Below are 25,955 nucleotides of genomic sequence, written 5' to 3' on the forward strand. Positions count from 1 at the left end.
TTTCATAAAGTTCTACTTTCCGTTAATTTAAACAATTTGAGCATCGTATGGGCATAATATTGTGGTCACAGCCAGCCCCGACGCGCCTGTTCCACACAGGAATGCGTGAGCTAAGTTACAAATGCAAAATTATTTTTTTGTGCCTGATCAAATATTTGCATTTTGGCAATATTTATTTTGCCTCGTTTTGCAAGAAAAACATTCGCTCCGCCTCTTTGTCTTGCGACGATGTCTGAATTGGTCGTAAAACGTGTTGATCGGGAGTGATCGATGGCAGAATGAGGAAGCCATTGCGACATGCTTTCAGGGCATGGGCTAGATATAGAGGCGTGTATTATGTGACACTCTCATTGTCAATGCAGGGTGTCGAAACAGCAGCAGCTTTAGTTGCCGTTGAAATCAACTTAAAGTGTCACCATGAAATCGCCTGTGAAGTTACGTGTTTTGTGGCTAGCATTGTTCATATTCGGTATCTATAACTTTCACTGGATCTTCTCTGGCAACACGTGTAACAATGCATTATCTACTCGGGCAGACCATGCCACTTCGACAAAGCAACGGATGCATGAACCTTTAGCCGAACAGCTGGATGAAATTGAGAGTATGTTGGGGAAGCTAATTGAAGGTATGTTGCAATGTTAGTGCGATTTACCTGTCTTTTTTGCACATATAAATGTCCGCGTGTCCTGCACATATTCCGTGGTCTGTGCAGGATGTTTCTCGTCAGGCTTGACTTCCTAAAAAAAGGAAAATTTAAAAAGAAAAAAAAGTTTTCTTTAGACATGATTCGAAGCTTTCGTGACTGCAAGAATTACTCTGTTTTTTCGGTAAAGTCACATATAAATAAATTGTTATTTTATTATTTTTAATTTATACGTGACTTTTACCGAAAAAAACAAAGAGTAAGTTTTCTTTAACATGTTATTTTTTTCTTATGCTCTTCGTTGCGCAAGGTTGCACTATAGTCTGCGAACAGTTGCCGCTGAGAGTGTGACGCGCTTCTTTCAGTCTTTTTTTGCACTTTTCTGAGCTCCCGTGCCCCCCCCCCACCCCCCGTGCCAGATTATCTTCATAGCGAAAGTAGCTACTACATGTGTCGTAGCTACGGGCCCCGCACTTTCAAGGGCCCCACGCTAAATGCTTTCAAGCTATCAATGCCGGTTCAGTGACTCTGCACTTGCTCAATTACTATAGTACTATACCGCCTTCAACTTCTATGAACGACTGGGTGTTTAAGTTTAGCGACTTGTCGTATTATCTGACTATATCAAATGGAAAAATACAATTACTTTATGCAAGTAAAAATTTCGTGTTTTAATGTTCTTTTTTTATTTAGGGCCCCTTTATAACATATACTACACGCCCCGCACTAGCTTCATCCGGCACTAGTGCCCCCCCCACCCCGCCAGTCTACCGTTCCCGTTCTGCTGTAATGCGCACCGATGCCGACTCCATCGAGGGCGATAAATGACACGGGAAATGAAGATTACTTGATGGCGTGTTCGAGTTTTCAGAGCGCTGATATGTGGATTCGTTTTAAGTACGATATTGCGTGTGCCGCGAAATGCTAAATTCTGATTCCATCTGTGCTGTGTCTATATTTTCCAATATACCAGGTTTTTTTTTTTGGGGGGGGGGGTTAGATCGCGTAAATATATAAATGTGTCGTTAAACCCGCCACCACCCGACACAGCCAATTAGTAAGGTTTGTCACGTAAACGGAACGTGGGCAATTCGTCACTAGTACAGCTTACCGGTTTGTTAGAGAGCCAAGCCACAACATTTGCAATCTGAGTACGACGTTTCGCCAGTAATTACAACTAGCTTCATCAGGCGACTTCCAGCTATATCTACAGCTGTTTCGCCAGAGCGTGGGAGCTGCTGCGACGTTGTGAACAAACGGATGAATGCACCTTGATTCGTGACGATCGAGCAGTGATCTTATTGATGTCGTGGTGTCAGCTTCTTAAAAGCGGTGACATTCAACGGCCTTTCTTGGTTGAACGATTATAAAATCCGCATGCCTTGTCGAATACCTTCACTGAAATTTGCGACAATTATTTAGAGACGCTGCGCTGGGAGTGGTGCACAAGCTCGATTAACGCAAACACACTCATCACCAACACTGCGCTCTCAAATATATCATAGGTGACGTTTCGGGCAACGAGCCTTCTTCAGAGCACACAGATAGGCCAGAGAAACAAGGAGGATAATCAGAGTTGGAGACAGCACTTTACCACAATGGAACCTGATGGATTTTTTTTAATGTACAGTATATAAATGTGAATGGCTGATGGTTTATATCATCTCTGCGATACAGCACCGTGTGTATGTTCCCGTATGCATGTCACAGCGTAATGTGGGTGTTGCAGTGGGCACTCTGCGTCGGTTAGGGCACATGCTGCTTGCTCGAGATCAGTGGTTCCTTATCTCTACCCTCTACTACAGCCTTGCACCCTTTGGTTCTCAATCGGTAAACCAATTATCATGTTAAGAAATGCATAGGTTTGATGAAAAAAGTACTTTAGTTGCAGTCTTGATTTGAAGCTTTTGTGACTGCAGGAATCCATAGACTTTGGTTCTTTCGGTAAAAAATAATCCAGCAGTGGAACTGCTGAACCAGCGAGAGAGCTGTTACGACAAGGTTATCATATATAACCTTCTTGTAACTGCTGGATTATTTTTTCCGCCTGAGGATGACCGCTTGTGTTGTGATCGAAACATCGTGATATATTATTTTTTGTTTTATTACATTTTTCTACCAACGTGACTTTACCGAAAGAACCAAAGAGTATGGATAACAATGCCGTTATATGGCGAATGAGATGTTTCTAACTTGATTTGGAGTTTTCGTGACTGCAGGAATTACGTCGTATGCTATTATTACATTTATTTATTCTTTCTACGTGACTTTACCGAAAGAACCAACGAGAGATATATATCTAGTTTGTGGAATGAGGGAATGAGGGCCGCTCAACGCCATTTGTAGCAGTCATTGTCAAGTTGTCATTGGTCTGTCATTCAACAATGCACTCTGCCTGTTGTTATTCTTTTTTTTCAGATAAGAAGAAACCAATTTGCTCCGGCAATTCGTGGGTCTCCCGGCCGGACACGGTGATTTTTTCAGAATGGGGGAAGGAGTTAACTCTCCGCGAGAAGCGTAAAGTCTGTGCCGGCTTCCTCGACTACGGCTACAATATATACTTGAGTGACCGCTTGCCTCTAGACAGAGATATCCCAGACTACCGACCACAAGGGTGAGGAAAAATATCGACGTCGTGGTGTACGTAGATCATGATCATTCAACAGAATTATAATGAACGATTCCCGCTGTCTGTAGAGCAGTGCTTCTCAACTTTGTTGACTACTGAACTATCCCCTTGTTGAATTGTGTTTCAACCGAGTACCCCCCTTGCCTGACCCAACATAGTTCTAAGAAATTAATGTATGAATAACGAACATCAACATTTTAACCAATTGCCCATTTTGTGAGGTATCCTAAGTCGCCAGTAACTGCAAGCGAAAACAAAAAACAATTCAACGGACGCTCTGCATTGCGTGGCGTTATTACTCTTGAAACCAACACTGTTCACCATTCATACGCGATTTTTCATCAATAACTATCATGTATGATTTAATGTCACACAGTTATAAATCACCTCGCATAACCCCCTGGGACATTGCCACGTAGCCCCTGGGGTCCGCGCAACCACGGTTGAGAACCACTGGTCTAGGGGTGTTTTATTTTTGTTGCAATTATAATATCCCACGTTTCAAAAGAGTTCAAACATTTCGCCAGCGGGATATACTCACAATTAAGTAACATGACACATGGACTAAGACAACCACACCAACACCCAAGGCACTTATAATCTCAGTCCTTTAATAACGTCAAAATGTGTGTTACCAAGCGCACAATTCTAGAACATCCCAAACACCAAATCCGAAAGCGTGCAAAGTAACGAGACCTGCTAGCCAGGCCAGATCTACTCCTCTTCTTTCTTTACACAAGCAAGTGACGTCTGAGTGTTCCATTCTCTCGCTCTCACTCTCTGCTGCACGAGGAACCACAATCACCCGACAAGACGATTCTGGTTCAAGGTGATTGTGGTCCCGACTCTGCTGATGCCCGTCACGAGCCTCCCCAGCTCGCAATTTGCCTTTGAGTGCCGCTCCCAGTGTCACACCCAGAGATCACGTTCAGTTAAACGTCGAAGCACCCTTCAGTGACCGCGCCCGGGTGACCTCACATAGTCAGGATGAAATCAACCTCCGAGTGTGAATTGTTCAGAGATGCAGAGCACATTAACTCAACGCTACCATTCACCGCAACCCAATGGGTATCTCTGCTCCTACGTTTGCTCTAAAGCAGTGGCTCTCAACCGGGGGTACGCGGACCCCATGGAGGTACATGGCAATGTCCCATGGCACACGTGAGGTTATTTATAAATGTGTGAAATTATATCATACATGTGAGTCATTGGTGAATGATCATGTATGAATCTGCCAATATAAAATAACTTCGATGACATTTGTTTCCATATGGTAACCTAAAAGGATACCAACAATGTTGGTTTCCAAAAGTAACCAGCGAGCGAGCACAAACTACATCACGCACGCAGAGCATCCGTTGAACTTTTTGTATGTGTGTGCCGGTCTCCTTCATAGGTGCTCGCGAACAGAACTTGCCCCAGCAGTCTGTTAAGGCTATACGGGGGATCTTTGTCTTTGTGCCGATCTCTATGTGTGTGTGGATGGGGTGTGGAAATAAACATCACCATTAGTGTCTCGGCCTCACTGTGCGCTGCGTTGCACCACTATCCGAGTAGATAACCTCGCATTCAATAAACCTTCAGAGCCAGGGTGAACATCCGACTCCAAACGTATTTAATTAATTGAACGAGGTAAAACTGATGGAAAAACACATCACAAAATACAGCATCTGTTAATACTTGGAAATATAAATACAATGAATGATCACTACAGCATCTTAACATTGTCTTAGATAACATGAAAATCAACAATAGATCCTGGATGGACCAGGCACCCACATTAGTACTGAACAGCCATACAAGAGAATAAGCTACTGTGTTAAATAATGGCACATCGTGTAATCACCATACTGCAGCCTAAATGTACAGCACTACACATGTAGTGGATTAACACGACGCATACAGGGTGGATGATAAAGACGCGCGAGTTATGGACAGTGGGGTCACGTCGGGCTGGGCAGGTGCGGCAATGGGGAACGGTGAGAGAGAAACGGCCCAGTGAAGTTGGTATGCGATATATGGCTGATTGGCCGGGTGATGTTGTCAGGAGCAGAGTGGTGCCGAAGTGTCTGGAGATGGGGGGGTGATAGGGACAGGTTCGAGGGACACGAGGTGTCGTGGGCACGCCGCCTAATTAATTTGTAGTTGATGGGAACGGGGATATATTCAGGGGACGGGTGAGCGGAGTTGGAGTTGACGCTGGGACTGGAACGGAGCAGGTCGGAGAGAGACGGAGAGAAGAGATAAGAGACAGAACAGGCTAGCAGTGGAGTAGAGACAATGAGACAAGACAGAGACAAGCAGAGACAAGGAGCGACAGGGAGAGATAGGGACAAGGAGAGACCAGACCGAGACAGGGAGAGGCAGGGAGAGAGACGGAGACGAGAGAGATGAGATAGAGCCTGAGAGAGATAGAGACCAAACAGAGACAAGGAAAGACAGGGACAGAGACGGAGTGAGACAGAGCGAGATACAGAGTGAGACGGTGAGACGGAGCGACGGAGAGAGACAGAGACAACGGGCGACGGAGAGACAGAGACGACACGGTGAGACAGTGAGAGAGGGAAGGGAGCGTGGCGAGGGAGGGCGAGCGAGCTGTGGCGAGCAGAGAAATGATGAAGCCGCAGGCGTAATGTGGAGAGTTTGTAATAAAAGTGGTGTCGGAGAAAAGAATAAGTTGTCCATGTGAAGTCGACCACTACACACATAACACTGAACTGTGCATGAGATATTTCATAATCCTTGCTCTCAAGATCGCAATAAGGTTAGATGGGTACAAGTCCGACTCGACTTATTCAGTCCCAAGTAACATTCACAATAAGGTGAGTGGCAGGCTTCGTTGTTAACTAGGCCTCATTTATCATAACAATTTAATAGCATAACGGTCATTCTAACATTATAACAGCATGTCCAGTATGATAAGAACATAAACGAACTTGCAGACAATGCTTCTTAAAGTCCCTCAATGAACAGTTGCATATGTCTTCACGGGGACGCTCTTTGTGCCACCATTTTGTACTCTGTGTAATGGCTGACACCCTGCCGCATGGCTGAGAGAACCTTACATCGTAACTTCCTGGTCACGTGACCAAACTCGGCATCAAAACAGGAAATTCCTGTGTACACACACCCACACCTGCCATGAGGCAGAACAATTAGGGACACAAACGGTCGGACATAGTGCTGGCCACCCACCCCCTCGTGTGCTGTGCCGGCCTTCATAGGTGCTCGCAAGCAGCACTTGGCCCAACAGTCTGTTCAGGCTATACGGGGGAATCTTAGTTTTTTTGTCTTTGTGTGTGTGTTGGTCTCTATGTGTTTTAGATGCAGCACCAAGCAGTATCCCTCGGATCTCCCGGACCTCAGCCTGGTGCTCATCTTCTACAACGAGGGGCTGTCCATACTGCTGCGAGCGCTGCACTCGGCCGTGCGGAACACACCCGCCCACCTGCTCAAGGAGGTCATCTTCGTCGACGACAGGAGCGACCTGCGTAAGGCTTCGCATACAATTGCGTCCCACGGTCTTTTTTTATCATATTAATGTAAATAAAAAAATGGTTCAATTTAATAGTTGGAATTTTTATCATTCAAAGGGTTTGTCGACTACAAAATAAAATTTCGATTTAAAGCTTTCGTGACTGCAGGGATTCATCATCTTTATGCTTGCGGTAAAGTCACGTAGAATGGAAATAAAATTATACAAATAAAACACAATAAAATAAAATTCTCACGACGTTTCGGCCACAACACAAGTGGCCTTCTTCAGGTGAAGAAAGAGGTCTGTCCAGAAGACAGAGCTTGAGTGAACACTGTCAAGCACGGACCGCGTCTTTTAAGCTGTGTGGGCGGAGTTAACATATGAATTAGCATGTTACCCAGCCCCACCTCCGGAGCGGAGGAGGAGGGCTGGGAACACAGAAAAAGAAGAAAAACAGCCAAGGTGCGCTGCTCTGTGTTGTGTTGCGTTATAACTATGCTATAAACTGGACTACTATACAATACAATATTATACCTTCCAATCTAAACTACATGGTATAACATCATATCCATAGACAAATTCCACCTTTGATATATACAATGCGTTACTTTACACTGCCCTATACTTTAGACTATAAAATATTAGACTTGTAACATTACACTGTCTTATTCTATGAACCCAACTATATACCACACTGCTGTATATTCACTATGCAATTACGATGCTATATATTGCCTTATGAATTATGTTAAACATTATAATGTTATACTATTTATTATTATACCACATGTTATAAACCATACCATTAACCATGGTGTGAGAGGTATTAAGAGGCAATGCCAGCGAATGGACTGCGGTCTGAAGGTCACCGTAAAATACAATCAATTAAGATCCAAAATGGTTTATAACATCTTTCCAATGGTTACTAAGCCAGAATCCATCTTCTCGGTTGAAATTGTCTCTGTGTTTGTATATGTGGATAGCCTCATGAACGAATCTCTCATGGTAGCCGGATGGCTTGCAGAGAACCTCCGTCTTGGAGAAGTCAATGTCATGTGAGCCCACTGAATTATAACAGTGATCTGCCACGGCTGAGGAGTTCGTCCTACCGTGTTTCAAGTCTGCTTTATGTTCACGGATGCGGTCCGAGATATGTCGTTTGGTTTCTCCAATGTAGCTGCTACCACAGAGGCACTTTAGTTTGTAAACGCCCAGGCACTGTATGTCTGGAACCACATCTTTTACAGATGGAACCAGATCACGGATTTTATGTACTGTGTTGAATCGGACCTGGATCTTCTGTTTATTCAGGATTTTGGAGATCTTTTTTATGACCCCCGCAATGTAGGGTAAGGTGATGGTTTTGAATGGCTCCTCAAGCGGATCCTTCTTCATGACTGGAGTGATGGCTTTGCGGATTGTGAAGTCGGAGTAACCATTAGCCTTGAGAGCTTGGTGTATGTGTTTGAGTTCACTGGCAATGTGTTCCTGGTCGGAAATGCATTGGGCTCTATGGTATAGAGTCTTGATGAGGGAGTTCTTCTGGGATGGATGCTGGTGGGAATCCGGTTTTAAGTAAGCATCCGTATGGGTAGCTTTCCTGTAGACAGAGTGGCTCATTGAACCATCAGGTCTCCTTTTAATTAAGACATCCAAAAAGGGTAGCTTGCCTTCTTTTTCGACCAACATGGTAAATCTGATGGCTGGGTGTATGGAATTGATGTGGTCAAGGAATTGGTTTAGAGCAGGCCGGCCATGTGGCCAGATGACAAAGGTGTCATCCACGTACCTCTTCCATAAGGTCGGGCGTAGAGTGGCAGTCTGGATGGCGTCAGTTTCAGTTTTTTCCATGAACACGTTGGCTACAACCGAAAATAGGGGGGAGCCCATTGGGGTGCCCTCAGTCTGTAGAAAGTTCCATTCCAGGTGAAGTATGTGTTGGTTAAGCAATGTCTCACCAGGGGGGGTACATCCGTATGCAGTCCTTGATGAACCAAGTCTTCAATGATTGTGATGGTGTCAGGTACCGGAACTTTGGTGAATAAGGAAACCACATCAAAACTGACAAGCAGGTCGTCTGGGGACAGGGAAATACCCATGATTGTCGATACCAGGTGAGTAGAGTTTAGTACCGCAGAGGTGGTTTTTCCAGTGAAAGGTCGCAGGATATCAGACAGAAACGAGCCATAAAGTATTAAAGCTTTCGTGACTGCATAAAATTACTCATTGTTTTTTTCGGTAAAGTCACGTATGTAGAAATACAATAAAAGTATATTAAAAAAAAAACAATCACGACGTTTCGATCACAAGGTAAGCGATCTTCATTAGGTGTCAAGAACAAATCACGAAGGTAAATACAACAAAAAGATGAGAGACGATAATTCAACAAACCTGAAAAAACATTATGTGAAGCACATCCAGTCAGGCCAACAACACAGTTAGACACTTCCTGGCGGACCACGAATTTCAGACGAGTGTTAAATTTCGTGTTCAACCTTTGGCCCCTCCCCCCCTCCAACCGTATTTCCTATTTAAGCTTCTGTTCATCCCCCCCCCCCCCTCTCTCTCTGCCTCCCTGATAGTCTTTCCTCCCTCCTTACCTCTTGATGGACTTGTATATGTATTTCTACTGACCGTGTACCTCGTATTTATCATTCTATCTATGCTGGTATGTGCAATCCAAAGGTTGAACACGAAATTTAACACTCTTCTGAAATTCGTGGTCCGCCAGGAAGTGTCTAACTGTGTTGTTGGCCTGACTGGATGTGCTTCACATAATGTTTTTTCAGGTTTGTTGAATTCTCGTCTCTCATCTTTTTGTTGTATTTACCTCCGTGATTTGTTCTTGACACCTGATGAAGATCGCTTGCGTTGTGATCGAAACGTCGTGATTGTTTTTGTTTTAATATAATTTCATTGTATTTCTACATACGTGACTTTACCGAAAAAAACAATGAGTGAGAAACGAGCCAGTTTGTTGGTGGGGGAGTTGATAGTGGAGACGATAGGACGAAGGGGTGTATCTTTTTTGTGTATCTTTGGAAGGCCATATAATCTTGGTGATCTGGCCATGATTCTAAATATGGAGGGGAAAAACTGGAGGACCCAGATAAAAAAAAATCCATGCTACCACGGGGGAGAGAGTCATGCAAACTCCAAATATACAGGCGTCATGGTCGGGATCAAACCCACGACACCCTGTATATCAGGCGAGGTAGTTAACATCTCACCACCGTGGTGCCCAATAGCACATATTAGTGTAACTATTGATACGCTAATTTAAAAACTGGTCATCAGAAAACAGACAAATGTAATCCTCATTAGGCCCCATGGTGTAACGAATAGTCTCCAACTCTCACTATCCCTTTCTAGATTTGAAGCTTTCGTGACTGCAAGGATCCATACTCTTTGGTTCTATTCGGTAAAGTCACGTAAAAGTATAAAACAACAAAAAATAAAAAATTCACGACGTTTCGGCCACAACACAAGTAGCCTTCATCAGGTGAATGGACCAGACTGTCTCGAGGATAGCACTGGAGTGAACACAGCCAAGCTCAGACCGAGACCTTTAAGCTTGTGTGAGAAGAATTAAGGTGCCTTGACAAAGGAATTAGCATACAAATTAGCATTTAATTGGCGGACTTAGCATGATGAACGGTGTAGAGGGGGTGAACATGTGCAGACCGGCGAGGGGGGGAGGGGGAGTTTACATATTGATGGTGTGAAAAGGGAATTTAAGCAGCTGCGAAAGTTTGGGATACCACTACTTGAAAAAATATACTGTACCATTGAAAATTAGTTTAATGTTTGGTTCGATTTAGAACATCTTTCCAATGGTTGCTTAATTTGAAACCATCTTCTTGGTTGAAATTGTGTCTGTGTTTGTAAATCTGAATTGCCTCGTGAACAAATCTCTGATAAAAACCCGTGGGTTTGCAAAGAACCTTGGTATAGGAGAAAATTATATCGTGATCACCCACAGCGTTGTAACAGTGATCAGCTATGGCAAAATAATTCGTTCTGCCTTGTTTCAAATCTGATTTGTGCTCGCGAATTCGGTCAGAGCCATGTCGTTTTGTCACCCCTATATAGCAGTCACCACAGGTGCAGATCAATCTGTAAACTCCGGGGTACTGTAAGTCAGGAATGACATCCTTCACGGAAGAGATCAGGTCACGGATTTTGTGTACTGTATTGAACCGGACCAGGATCCTGTGTTTGTTTAGAATTTTGGAGATCTTTTTAGTAATGCCTGCTATATATGGCAGTGTGATGGTTTTGATCAGAGTATCAAGTGGTTGTTTCTGTATGGAGGGAGAAACAGCTTGGCGGATGGTACGGTCAGAGTATCCATTCCTTTTGAGGGCCAGATGCACATGTTTTAATTCACTGGTCAGGTGGTGTTGGTCCGAAATGCAATGAGCCCTGTGGTATAACGTTTTGATGAGAGAATTATTTTGCATCGGGTGGTGGTGGGAATCAGGTTTCAAGTAGGAATCTGTGTGGGTGGGTTTCCTGTAGACAGAATGTCCCAATGGCCCATCAGGTCTCCTCTCAAACAAAACATCCAAGAATGGCAGCTTGCCATCTTTCTCTACTTCCATGGTGAATTTGATGGCGGGGTGTCTGGAATTAATGTGGTCTAGGAAAAGGTTCAAAGCCGGGAGGCCATGTGGCCAAATAACGAAAGTGTCGTCTACATATCTCTTCCACAGGGAAGGTCTGAGTGTGGTTGTCTGGATGGTGTCTGATTCAGATTTCTCCATGAAAATATTGGCTATCACTGGTGACAAGGGGGATCCCATGGGGGTACCCTAATTTTGTTTGTAGAAGGAGCCATTCCAAGTAAAGTAGGTATTTTTGAGGCAGTTCCTAACCAGTGCAGGTGTATCGGGGTCTAGTCCATGTTGGACCAAATTTTCAATTATTTCAATGGTATCAGGTACTGGGACCTTGGTGAACATAGAGACCACATCGAAACTGACAAGGATATCGTCAGGGGACAGTACAACGTCTTTGACTATAGAGACCAATTGGGCTGAGTTAAGTACTGCTGAGGCGGTCTTGCCAGTGAAAGGCAGCAAGGTATCTGACATAAAACGGGCTAGTCTATAGGTAGGGGAGTTGATCGTGGATACGATGGGTCGTAGTGGGGTGCCTTCTTTATGAATCTTGGGAAGACCATAGAATCTAGGGGGTCTTGCAGCAGAAGGTTTTAGGGAGGAACGTTTAGTTGGGTCGATTAGGGAGGTCGCGCTTGTGATGATCTTGTTGGTTTTTATCGCTAGGCTATGTCTTCTCTCCGTCTCTCCCCGACCTGCTCCGTTCCAGTCCCAGCGACAACTCTCTTCGCTTTCCCTGTCTCCTGAATATATTCCCGTTCTCATCAACAACCAATTAATTAGGCCGCATGCCCACGACGCCCCACGTCCCCCGCACCTGTCCTCGCCCCCTCTATCTCCAGACACCCCGGCGCCACTTTGCCGCTGACAACAACCCCGGCCAATCACAGCCATATATCACGTACCAACTTAATTGGGCCGTTTCTATTCCACGGTTCCCCGCTGCCGAACTTGGCCGGCCCGACGTGACCCCACTGTCCATAACTCGCGCGTCTTTACCATCCACCCTATATGCGCGTGTTAATCCACTACACAAGTATAAAATGCATTGACACCAAATGCAATACAGTTGAGATTAATAATCGTCTTAATGAAGTAAACTAACATGAAGAGCTATTGATTCTGCTTTAGAGGGTATGTGGCCTACTCTTTCACGCTGATGAGACATCTTGAAAGAGGTGGGAGTACCCACACTTTACCCCACCACACGCGACCTATCGATTGACTAATTGTGGTGCACCCACGTGTACTTCTGGGTGTACAGAAGTGATGGGTTCTCGTTGTTTCAACACGTTCCAGTGACTTTTATATACAGCTAGACGCTGCTGCTCATGTGATGCGACTATCTATTGGTGTCTCTACCTCAGCCGAACTGCAGGAAACGATGACGAAAAAGGTGCAGGAGTTCGCAAGGGAGCGGACCAACGTCACCATACGGATCATCCGGCACAAAGAGCAACTCGGATTGAGTGCTTCCCGTGTGTCCGGCATCAGAGCTGCATCTGGATCCGTTGTGGCAGTTATGGATGGGCACGTGGAATTCCCGGTTGGCTGGTACATAATACACACAAATACACACACACACATACTACGCACCCATTTAAAAAATATATTTTTTATCTCGATACGTTTTGGTTCTTAAAACAGTATTTAATTAATCTGGCAGTGTGACCACATTTTTCAAAACCCACGACGCATCCACACTGCCTGGACCGCTCAAGTAATTTAAGGGCGATCTAATACAACCGTGTGATAATTTGAAACTATGAGTGTTCACTGGAATTTGACGCATGTCAAAAAAGTTGTTCATGTAGCCTGTCTCAAGCGATTGAAATCGTCAGGCGGTGAAATTCGCACGCAGTTATTCGCTTGTCACATTGTTGCAATGTCACGTTACCTTGACTAGCCCCGAAGCTGAACTTAAAGGTGGAACATTTTTTTATTTGACAGGAGGTAACTCCTCCAGCTAGACACCTGCTGGGAACAGAAGCTATTTTGAACTCGTACAATATCGGCCGTGTGTGGGATGAGCAGTGGTTACTAGGCTCAGGGCCGGATTAAGGCACGGGGCTTTAGGGCCTGCAGCCCAGGGTCCTCTGCCAGCTGGAGAGCCTCCAGAAATGAAGTGAAAAGTTATTTCACTTGTGAATGCTGAATTTTATTTGTTGTTAGCCTTGTAAAAAGAAATTTTATTTTTCTTTAACTTTGTTTTCCTTTTGAAAATATTACTGGGGGCCTTACAGTACCTGTAGGCCCCCTGGGCCTATAAAATCTTAATCCGGCCCTGAGTACGCTCGACTATAAACCGGACGACTTGCGCTTGATTCTTGGCCATGGCGAGCATCACTGGCGATGAGGTCCAAACCGGTTCTGGTCACCCACTTCACCATCCCGCACTGACCAGCGTGGTGAGGTATGGTAACACAATCCCAATTAACCGTGCAGCATTGGGGGGCCTTCAAAGGGCATATGTTACATTACGCTGGTGGAGGAATGATTTGAAAAATGCAAACGTCATCCCGAATACGAACCTCATCGAGGAAACCACTACCAAATAAAATAATTTCCTAATGTGACTGCAGCGCACAACAACTAACGGTGGAACACATCATGAACTCACGATCACTGCGAGCCTATGAGTCTCTGTGACTATGTGGGTCTATAGGTCTCTGTGTGAGTTTATGAGTCTGTGTCTGGCTATGGATCTCGGTGTGAGTCTGTGTGTCTCTGTGTGAGTCTAGGACTCCTCTTTTCATGAGCCTGGGGTGTCCCACGTGAACAGAGACGGCATTGTTTGTCGTGAGCCCCCGTGTCCTCCTCTCCTCCCAAAACGTTGTTCGACCATTGTAATCAAGTTACAAATTGCTTCCTTTATCACCGATTCGTTACAGGGCAGAGCCTATATTGGCAAGGATAAAAGAAAACCGGAGGGTGATTGTGTCTACGATATTCGACCAAATACTATACGACAGTTTCCTGGTCAATCGTTTCGAGTCGCAAGCACAAGCGTACGACGTGCAGCTCTGGGCCGTCTACAACAGCCCTCCTTTGGACTGGATCGCCAACAACGATCCCACAGCCCCCATCCGGTATGAGATGAAGCACCAAGGTGGCACCCCAGTAAACGTGGAACGCTGGGCCAACGTTGGACCAACGTTGGTCCACATGGCAACGGAGGCCCAACGTTGGCGTGGTTACTGGGACGATGCAACAAGATGTGTGCATGTGGAATTCACTCTGGATGGTGGGATGGCACATTGGTCACGATGGTGCCTCGCAGGGAGATTCCTCACTCGGGCGCCTTTCTGTGCGGAGTTTGTGTTCTCTCCCCCGGTTCTGCACGGGTTTCATCCGGGGTCTCCAATTTCCTTCCCAGGTCCTGCAGTTTCCTACTCCAGCCAACCGCGAGGGCTACGTTCCTAAAACCGCCATAGTTGGCAAAACGATATGCAGCTCTGGGCCTTATGGGAAATAGAGAGTTTGGGTAGCCGTGGCCACGGTCACACTCGTCAAAGCCTAAGTTGCTTTTGTTCCTTCACTAAACACATGTAAAATACACAATAACATAAAAATCATAAATGTTCAAATAACATAATTAATTACATTTAACACTGAGGTTTGCAGTCGATGGTGATGACGATGACATTGATGATAACGGGGAGAGGTGGTTGTTAGAAAGAGGAGAGGCTCTGCCCGCCCTCCACCTGGTGGGAGCTGGGAGATGAGACAATGCACGGAGGGAGCACAGATACGGGGTGATTTGAAATTACAAGTTATTTCAAATCACAAGTGATTTGAAATCACAAGTGCCGGTCACCGCGCTAAATTGCGGATACACAAAACCCCATATTGCGGTTGGCAAATTGGTACGCCGAAGGAAAACCGTGGCGATATAAATACCGAGGATGCGAGAAACACGGTTGGTGAGGGATTGCTGTATGTGCAGTGTAACTGGTGTCGGCCAATGTGAACACCTGATAGGAGGCCCCTGAAAAAAAGTCCTGGGACTCGGTGAGACTTCCCAGGGTAACCGAACATAACAAGAATCCAAAAGCTATACAGCACGACCGTGAAAACCTGCACAGTGGTGTGTGTCCCGTAAAGAAATTAGAAAACTAGAGTATAAAACTGAACTAGTTTTATTTTACCATGTAAGGCCCACTGAGCTATATAGCTCTATTTCAGAAACGAACTGGCCACAAATGATAGCTCAAGGAAGTGGCGTATCCTGTGGAAATGTATAGCAGCCAAATACTCTGAACGCGTGATGTTGATTATAAATGTGGAGGGTAAAACCGCATGACCCGGTGGATAATCCACACGACCCCAGGGAGAACATGCAAACTCCAAATATACAGCAGGCGTCAGGGTCAGGATCAAACCAACAACATCCTGTATGCCAGGTGAGGTAGTTAACATCTAGCCACCGTGAAAGTGCCAATATTTTGATGGAAGAGGCCATTATTGAATTGTGTGTCCCACTTATCGTTCCTGCCTTAGATTTGATTCCCTTATCCTCAACCCAAATACATTTTTTACCAGCAGCAGGGAAATGAAAACCTCACGCTCTATATTGTCAGCAATACAACTTTAGTTTCATCAATTTCAAGAACCCAAAGACAACTTCGTAACACGGAGACTGCGATTGCTATTCTGTCCAGCATCGATGACAATGGGCATGAAGATTATGCGTGCGTTTCACAACGATGAAATTTTCCTATCAGGAGCCCTGCCGTGATGGGCTGCATGGCAGCCAGCAAGAGTTACCTGGAAGAAATTGGCTTTCTGGATGAAGGCATGTTGGTGTATGGAGGAGAGAATGTGGAGCTGGGAATAAGGGTAGGTTTACACGTACATGCATTGCATTTATGTAAACTAAGTGGTCTGGCTATCTTGAGTGCACATTTCATAATGACGATAGTTTGGATGATATAGACACGTCATCAAAGTAGCGCCTCGTCACTTTCTCATGGTCATCAGGTCGTGGGGATCGATGGATGTGGTCTCCGATCTAGCACTGTATAGGCGACGGTTGGTGGATCACAAAAAGATTATGAAATTCCCATCCCATGGGCGTCGAAGAGGGCTCTAAAACCCTGGCTCGCCCGGAGAAAGCTGTATAGCAAGATGACTAATCTTCATCTCTTTCCATCTGTATGGGGGAAGAGTGTTGCCCCCTTGTGCAAGGCCTGGGTTTTCTCCGTCTGCTCCGGTTTCCTCCCACTTGGATAATCACTCAGAATAAATTGGCAGAAAACATCTGCAGGACCCTCTTGAAAAGTAATTGGACTCTTAATAACAATAATAGTATCTCCTGGATAAATAATGATTTATTATATAGACATCTTCAAAGACGTGTTGATAAATAAGGATTTATTATATAGACATCTTCAAAGACGTGTTGATCCATGATTTATCTGTCATCAAAGTCTGGCAACAAAAAATGAGTGGTTTAACAAGGCAGGCTCTGCTTATGAGATCCCGAATGTTGAAAACAGCCCGGAGTTTGGTTGTTCAATCATATATTGCTGAAGGAAGTTGATCTGAGAGACAGTCGCTATCATCCCTCAATGTTAGCACTAAATTTGAGCTTGGGGTTGTGTTTATATAGGATTACTGAGTGAAACAAGTTACCATTTTTAAATGTTGATGTCGAATATAGGGCGACACAAACTATACGTGCGCACATTTAAACGTGCCCCCATTCTCATGTGCTTCACATTCTGCTGGTAGGTGCTTCTATGGCCGTTTGTGTTTATAAGTCCCACCAAAAAATAAGCGATCGGTTTTGAAGTGTCAAGGGCAATTGCTGCAATGGTCTCCAGTGCCTCTTTTCAAATGTCGCACAGGGATTGATTGCAGCTCGGCATGGCAATTCGCCAGTGGGAAAAAAAACACCCATACCGTGATGGCCCGGATGTGCCAGTTGAAAATGGGGATAAGTGTATGTGTGTGTGTGCGTTTAAGGTAGGAGGGTGGTGTTATGATGGTGGTTATCTCGATGCACAACAATTCCAGAAATCCGACTTCCAGTTCTGTATATAGTTTCATCACGATCTCAAGATGACACATTTTACACACGCGATACTTATTAAATCTCTTAATTTTGAAGTGTAACCCTTGACTGCCCATTCGTGGGCGTGCGTCACGCCGTGTCGGCAGACCTGGCAGTGCGGGGGTCGAGTGGAGATCCTGCCCTGCTCTCGCGTGGCTCACATCGCCCGATACTACAAGCCGTACGCGCCGGACCTGTCGATTCACATGCGACGAAACGCTCTGCGTGTCGCCGAGATTTGGATGGACGAATACAAGTGGATGGTCTACATGGCTTGGGGTGTGCCTATTCAAGTAAGCTTAACCGTGTCCGCATCTGTGCATGCAAAACATAACTGCTAAAGTGCCATCGGCAGCAGCAATCGCCAACTTCTCACCGTCCCACGCGGTCTGGTGATGTCGCAATATATTCCACTCCTCTTGGGTGCGTTTCCTCTCATGACTGCCATTTCGATGTTCGTATCTTCGTGTCCTGCCCAAGGCTACATTTCTGAAATGCCAACACGAGGTCTCACCTGGTTGAACTACATTTTTTAAGTCGCGTTTTTAATCAGTGTATGTTCTCTCATCCGTTGATTCTTCTGTCCTGTAATTACAAGCATGTACGAGTGCATGCACACTTTGCAGCATTTGTTTGATTTCTTTCACCAATGTCCACACCTCTGACCTTTGTGTCTGAGCAGAAACGCACTGATTAAAATTTTCGTCTCGAGGCACATTGACATGTTGCTTTTCACTATCAAGTTGAGCTTTCCGAAAGTACTCCAGCACAATCTCGTCCACCTCTCTTTGTCACGAGTCACATCTCGATCCGCCTTCGGCAGCTTACCTCGACATGCAGATGGATGTTTCCTAGTCGTGCAAAATTGCAAGAAACTCTCCTTTCTCGCACTTATCTCGAGCCCAACTTTGTGGCCTTCTTCTTGAGGCTTTTCGCCATCATTTCCTGTAGTTGATTTTGATCGGTTATTACGATGACTTTATTGTCAGAAAATCATCATCAGATAGCCCGTAGGTGTCCACTGCACATTATCATTTGTTTCCACTTTCCTCTGTCTTGTACAAATATTCTCAAGTAGTGTCAGCAAATATAAGATGCTTAATACTGTCTCCTTGTATGTTGATGCCTTTATTCCCCCAATATTTGAATAATATTTTCGACTGCTGCAGTGAATATCCTTGGTTGAGAGCGTATCTCCTTTGCTCGACTCCCTTTGTGATTTGTATTTTTATTGTTTTATGCAGTGTGTTTGATATCTGTTTATACATTTTCTAAGAGCTGAAATGAGTGCATCAAGTTACCACTACAAACTTACATTCTGTAGACTACAGAAGCCAGGCGTAACGTGTCTTGATGACAATTTGTCTTTCTATAACTTGATTGGGAGCATGTGATGTGTACCACACCCGTATCAAACTTTAATATGCAGGATTTATCTTCTCACTGTCACCGTATCGTTATCGTGTTAGGCACAAGAGTGGCAGCACAATGAGCATGCTTTGATCACATCTTTTTTGCAGGGCTCGGGCATTGACATAGGCGACATATCCAAACGAGTTGCTCTGCGTACCCTACTCAAGTGCAAGAGCTTCAAATGGTATCTGGAAAACGTATTCCCGTCGTTCGACCTCCGCCATAAAATTGTCCGCTACGGAGTTGTGAGTAATGTTCATTCTTGTGATTTTTATTGCGAGGCGTATGAAACATTGTCACTTAAAAGGCCGATGAAGTTTGCCATTTAGATGGAGTGCATTATGTTTTTTTTATATATATGAGAAATAATGAGATTCTAAGCTTTATTGGCTTGTGAAGGATCGTAATGTGGCCCAGCGGTTGCATGTTGTTGCAGAGGTTGGCGGTTCAATCCCGGCAGGCGGCCCTGGTTACTTCTGCGGGGGTGTTGATGATAAAGTTCGAGCACATCTGCTTCACAGGGGATATTCAAAATCTCGCGACGACAATTGAAAATAGTCGCCCATTGTGTGCCAGCGTCACGGTTAAATTAATACAAAATTGCCCACAAAATGACTCCGTGGGGATTGGGCTTTGCTGCGTCGCCCCTTACCGCGAAACCATTGCACACTGTGTCTGTGAAAGGCAGTGCCTTGGCGATCACCTGGTGTTATAAGAATGGAGCGCATGCCAAATGTGCACACGATGACACTGGATAAGATCTTCGTTCTAAACAAAACGTCAGCCACCAGAAATCCCAAGCTGACTGCAATTTACCAAATTAACATATAGGATATAGGTACTGTAGATTGTGAAGTTGCGAATATTAATATGCAGGCACGCTTATATTGAGTGAACTTCAATGCAATTTCAAATTTCTGGCAAATTATATCCGCAATGTTATATCGTGAAAATGTTGATATCGCAGCAACCATACATCGTGCCCAATGCTTCCTTATTTCGGATAGAGCTTACAATCACAGTTCCACAAGACTGTACACAGAAAATGTGTTATGTTAATGTATACTTGTTATGCTTGACAATGTTTTTATTTCAATTGTGCAGTTGACAAACAGCAAAAGAACAGATGTATGCTTGGACAGAGGAAACCCAGAGAAAAATAAACCGATAGTTTACCCATGTTTTGGATACCAACCCCAGGTAAATCGCATTTCTAATGTATAAGATGCAGTGCCGGATTATCCTAGGAGCAAAAGTAGCTACACATGCTATGGGCCCCGCACTTTCAAGGGCCCTGCGCTAAATGCTTTCAAGCATATCAATTCCGGTTCCGTGATTATCCACTTGCTTTATTACTATAGTACTATATTGCCTTCAACATTTATGAACAGATGGGTGTTTAAGGTTAGCGATTTGTCGTATTATCTGGCTGTATAGCAAATGAAAAATACAATTACTTTACTATGCAAGTAAAAAAATTGCGTTTTAATATTCATGTGTTTATTTTATTATTTAGGGCCCCTTTATAACAACATATGCTACAGGCCTCGCACTAGCTTAATCCGGCACTGATAAGATGCATCATCACCTCCGACACACCATACCATGTGCTCATCTCTGTATTCATGTTTTCGTGCATACTACGTGCCGATGCAAAGCGCTTAACATTTTTGATTCGCGTTAATTTTTTTATATTTAACCTGGAAATTCCTTCAGGTGGAATATCTGGCCTGCAAGGGTGTCCAGGGTGCCTCTTTACTCGCCCACAGCAAGCACGTCACAGTTCAAACCTACAACTTACGCAGCTTGCTTTTTTTGTACGGTGCATAACGCACCCAAATACATTCGCAAACACATCACGCATTATAAATGCCACACACGGCCGCCTCATGTAGAACGTTCTTTGGCTCTGACGGCTGAAGAGGCGGTGCGAGTTCGCACCCAAGATGCGGACGAGTTGCGACTGGGGGGGGCTTCGTTGGCGCTCGTCTGCGAGGTCGTTCCACGCCGCGATGCGGCTCTGTAGCTGAGCGAGAGTTCGCCTGCTGGGGAATTTCCACCCGAGGGGCAGCAGCGACATCGTCGATGTGAGCGTCGGGCAGCAGAGCCTTCGTTGTCGTATTACGACGGTGGTTGAGTTTGAGGCGGGAGTTGCATTGCAACGTCCAGATCTGCGGATGGCGGACTGCCCGTCTTCGATAGGTGGGGCAAAGAAAGCCACGTCAGGAGCTAGGCATGCAGCAGCACGTGTAATAGAAACCATTTCTGTCACATTTGCCTTGATTTGCTCAGTATTGCCAAGCCGCGACGCGGATTGTTGATCGGAACGTCCTCGGCCCATCTCACACGATTCACCCGAAACCCGCGTGGGGTTTGTTTTGCAGTTGGTCGTCCAAACCCCCTCCAATTTTATCATGGTCGGGTTTAAGCTCACTAATTCGGAGCAAGGAAGAACGACTGTCGGCATCTCTGAGAATGGAGAGGACTTGTCTCTGTTGGATATCGACGTCTCTGCGGATCAAGGGCGATTCCTGCTGTTTGAGGTAAGCTCTCGTTGAGGCTGTGTACCACATGTGTCAGATGCTGTACAACGCAGGTTAAACACGCCTGTACGTTCATCTTTAACTGGGGATCCAACAGGTTTTGAGAAATTAGTGTCCGCGGCAGGCAGTCAGCGCTTTCCATCGGTGTTGACCAATGGGGATTTGTCCAGCTGAGTTAGAGGACTGCAAGGCAAACGGTCTAGCAGTGTGAATACGAAGTCACCTGGTGCACCACCAGAAGATGCAGCCCAGCCAGGCAAAACTGCTCTTGGATTACAACCGGCTACGGAAACCTACACGTTCATATTTTATACCAATATTTGTTCTGCGGTGGATAAAGAAAACATTTTTTTCTTCCAAAGGCCATGTGCTGTACGATATTCGACATTTTTAATTATACTATTAAGTATATCATAAAGCGTTTCTCTGTTGCACGTAAAATGAAACAAACTGGGAAAACCCGCCCATAAAGGGAACCTCCATTCTTTTAGAAGGGAAACGTGTCCCTTATTTACCCCTCAGAATCCGCTGAGTCTCCTCTTAGCAAGTGAGCTTGCTTGGCTCACTTAGGCTTGCCTCTGATTTCAAGTGAGCCAGCTCAGATGCCACGTCTAACTTGAACCGGTACTCATCCGTGGTCCCTTAGCCACGGCTGAGCCGCTCATTGACGCGCCTTCGAAGCAAACTGAGCGGCTCAAAGCCTGAGCTGAGCATGAGTGTCGGAGGCTAAGCCGGAGCAGAGCCGTGACTAAGAAGACGGCTCTGGCAAGATTGGATGTGGACACACGGGCATGGCGGTGTATGATGTGGTCATCCGCCACACCATTCATGACATATTAAAGTGAATATGAATGTCGGGGCCTTGAAAGTGGTACGGAATACAACTCGAATGAGAATGCACTTCAAGCACGAATAAATATGAAGCCTGCCAGAAGACACATGTATTCTAATCATTGTAACCTTTCAAACACTAACTCATAAACTTCATGGATAGCACATGCATAGGATATATTAATATCCAGTAATATTTTGTCCATCAGATGGATCATCGGAAAGGGACAGAGCAGGAGGAGTCATTTCAAAGCTTTCTGCGATTTCTAATCGGATGTATTCCATGTTGTGTTTGTGGTGCGCAGGATGGCCAGATGAAATCTCAAGACAACACAAAGTGCATGGAAATCGTAGATAACATCGCTAGTGAATATGGGGTGGATTTAGTGTTGCAACCCTGCTCTGGCCAGAAGTGGACTCTGGCATATTACCAGAAATCATAGAAAAGTGCAATGTGTATATAAGGCAGCTTACATTTTGTTTAAATAATATATACATCGTTTAATTGTACGTAAGTTGTGTTTGATCAAAAGCAGAAAGTAAAACTCCCTGCAGTGTTAATAAAAGTTAATATGGCTAAGGTGGACTGTATAACACTGTTTAAGACTACTATCATTATCATCTCTATGGAGTAGATCACCAATTAACTTCTGAAATTAAACTTCAGTATACGAGGTTTCTTGAATGACAAACTGCTCTGCATAGGTTGGCAATTTTTGCAAATGGTCTTAATCTCATCCTCGTGATCAACCAATCCCTCAGTTAATGCATGTTCCCTATAATTCCCCACGCCATCCTCTGGATGTCGTCATCACAAAAGTTAAGTTCAATCATGGCATGCTCATGACACCCGTCACTTCTATTGGCAACATCTTATACGTTTCCCTTTTCCCACAGACTTAGTTTATTCAAGAAATTCCAGGCCCCAAATTTATTTTCTCCAATCAGGTACTCACCTCCTCCACATCTCCCTCGACTTATAGAGAGAGGCAGTCCGTCATAGGCAGAGGAGGTGAGGAAGGTTTTGAGCCTGGACTTGAACAGGGGCATGGAGCCGACAGCACAGATGGCTGGAGTAAAATATTTCCAGGACAATGGGGGCAGCAGAGATTGATCCGGGATCGGACTGGGGGCAAGTGGATATACTCGAGTATTGAGGGGATGTGATCTCGTGGATGAATGCGGTGAAAAGTCAGGTAGTGGGATTTTCAATCATCTGGAGTTTATAAATTAGGGAATTGAGGAGGCCACGAAAGAGAGAGTAGAGACAGAGTGGTTCCATTGAGCAGTGTTTTTCATTGCAAGGCTCGCGGGCCCATGGTGGCCTTTAGCGCGGCCCTGACGTGCAGCCCCTGACAATACACAACACGTGACACTGCCACAGAGGGTCATGATCAGCTACAAGGCACTGCTACCTACTCAACATCTTGACAAAACCATGATCAATTCCTCGTGCCTAAAATCTGCGGAAAAAGATGCACAGCCTCTGCTGCATCCACCCTGTTCCCTAGCAAAGCCAAAACAGACGAAATAATCGATCTCATTTTCTGCTGCAAGGCAGCCCTGATAGTGTTGCACTAAAGTTTTTGCCAGACACCTAAGATTGATTTGTGGATAAAGAGAAGATTGTGGATGCAGTGCTCATCCCATTCCCTGCAGATCATACTATTCATATATGTGAAGTTGATGTATTCGTGAATTATTGCAGTATTCCATGAAGCCAGAAGTTCTGTCAGAAGTTGATTACCCGATTTAAGCAAACTGGGCTGTACCTCTCTTTGCCAAGGGCGGCTTGGCCAGCAGACAAGAGCGGCAGCAAAGCAGTTACACATACTGTACGTTATTTAAAAAGAAAGTGAATGATAACAATATTTTCTGAAACACAATTATGTACATTCACACTTTGAAACTTTGTGACCTCAATGGGATCCGTTTAAGGCGGGGGGTGTGTGGGGGGGGGGAGTTGCGTCTCCGGAGCCGCGTGCGGCTCTTTAAGGACCTGCTGCTTCGTCACGAAGTCGTTTATGTGTTAAGGAACCACCGTCTCCGTATTCACACGCGTTGCGGCTCTTGAAATATTGAGGGGTGTTTTTAATCGAATTTGAAGAAAAAAAATGCCCCTTGTTATTTTTGGATGCCGACCACTGGTTTAAGGAAGTCCAGATATGGCAGCAGAATGGAGATCCCAAGAGGAGCCAAAAGATGGTTCCAGCACCTTGGAGCAGTAACTGTACAGTAAACGCTTTTGAACCAAATTGTGACAATCTCGGAATTGTCAACAAAACGATGAAGCGTGCGCCACGGATTTTTAGGGCTTACTAATCGTGTCAATATATCTGACAATGTGCAAATTTACGGCCATTTATTCCATGAAGTAATTTAATTCTGGCCTGATATTAATGGGTATACAGTTTAACACAATTACATGAAATATATTATATTTGTGTTGGGTGACTTGATGAAATTTTACTTTAAAATTATTATATTGGTGCGATCAAAATAATTGCTGCTGTGTACTACATTTATCTGAATTGCTGTATTTAAAAGGTTTAATATATTTTTTTCCAATGTTCATATGCATTACATTGCATGAATGACAAGTGACGACTCATTTATTGACAAATCTCAAAATAAATATTTAACACGATCATTATATGTGCAAATGGTCTCACAGAGGAATTCAGTCTTGATGAACAGCCTGACCACCGGTGTCTGAGCACCGGTGGTCAGACTGACTTCGTAACTCAAAAGTTGTTGGCCAGGCTTGGGGATACGTAATCATTGCTGATGTCAACTGTGTACAGAAACGTACTGTATTGTTGTAGTCATTACAATTGAAAAATAATAAGTCAGTGACTTCCTGCTCAAATGAACATTGTGGAAGTACTCTTCTCCCGTTTACAGCTGTGAGCCCCTGGTGGAAATTCCTCAGTCATATGGCAGAGGCAAGCCTTTCCACAGGACAACCACTGCTGAATACCCAGCAAAGTGATACCTATTTTGTGACCCCGGAAGGATAATGGGCTCTCAGCCGCCTTAACCAGGATTTGTACTCGCAACCTTCTGATTGTGAGCCACTTGCTCTGCCATTGAGCCACCTGAACGGGCATTTACAAGCCTGTTCTATTGCAGCAGTAGCGGTTAATGGTAGTGTATAGTGGGTAAGCAGGGAGAGCGGGACTTGCTGGAGGCAACACGTTTATTATACTTAAGGGTACATAATAAAGGTTTTTGGGTTAGATCGCGTTTATTTATAAATGTGTCGTAACCCTCCACCACCCGACACGACCAATCAGCAAAAAAAAGTGTCACGTTGACAAAAGACAAATAATTCACTACTTCAGCCCACCGGTGTGTTGAAGAGTTAATCCACATTTACAGTTTGAGTACGACGTTTCGCTGGTAAATACTTCCAGCATCATCGGGCAATTGGCCAGAATGGTAAAGCCCTCGCTTGCTCCCGGTTTTATATAGAGCAGCAGGGTGACGTCATCACTTAACTCATCAGGTGCAGTGATTAGAGGCGGAGGGGGGGGGTAATGTAATTATATAATCGATTAGTAATCAGTCATTGGTTATGATTAGTAATGAGTTGTAGATTAGTAATTCTTTAAATCAAAATGTAATGTGTATTATTTAATAATACGCTTCCAGGCCGCACTAAGCCGGTAGCTGTCAGAGCGATTAAAGTTATTCTTGTTCCTCTCAATTTCAATGGATTCTCTAATTAGTCTTTGCCAG

The 25,955-nt window shown here is 44.7% G+C and overlaps 1 protein-coding gene across 1 annotated transcript; it reads left to right on the forward strand.

Annotated features, from left to right (window-relative positions):
- The first annotated feature begins 251 nt into the window (after positions 1 to 251).
- LOC116939598 (polypeptide N-acetylgalactosaminyltransferase 18-like) lies at positions 252 to 24,861 on the forward strand. The gene is made up of 11 exons (XM_032948194.2): positions 252 to 625; positions 3,062 to 3,257; positions 6,597 to 6,763; positions 12,740 to 12,926; positions 14,264 to 14,461; positions 16,097 to 16,211; positions 17,535 to 17,720; positions 18,948 to 19,085; positions 19,945 to 20,040; positions 21,225 to 21,383; positions 22,520 to 24,861. The coding sequence occupies exons 1-11, from the start codon at positions 418 to 420 to the stop codon at positions 22,655 to 22,657; spliced, it is 1,788 nt and encodes a 595-aa protein (XP_032804085.2). The 5' UTR covers positions 252 to 417; the 3' UTR covers positions 22,658 to 24,861.
- Positions 24,862 to 25,955: the final 1,094 nt, after the last annotated feature.

The sequence above is a fragment of the Petromyzon marinus genome, chromosome 6 (assembly GCF_048934315.1).
Source record: "Petromyzon marinus isolate PM22_M1 ecotype Great Lakes invasive population chromosome 6, UKy_Petmar_22M1.pri1.0, whole genome shotgun sequence".
Taxonomy (NCBI): Eukaryota; Metazoa; Chordata; class Hyperoartia; order Petromyzontiformes; family Petromyzontidae; genus Petromyzon; species Petromyzon marinus.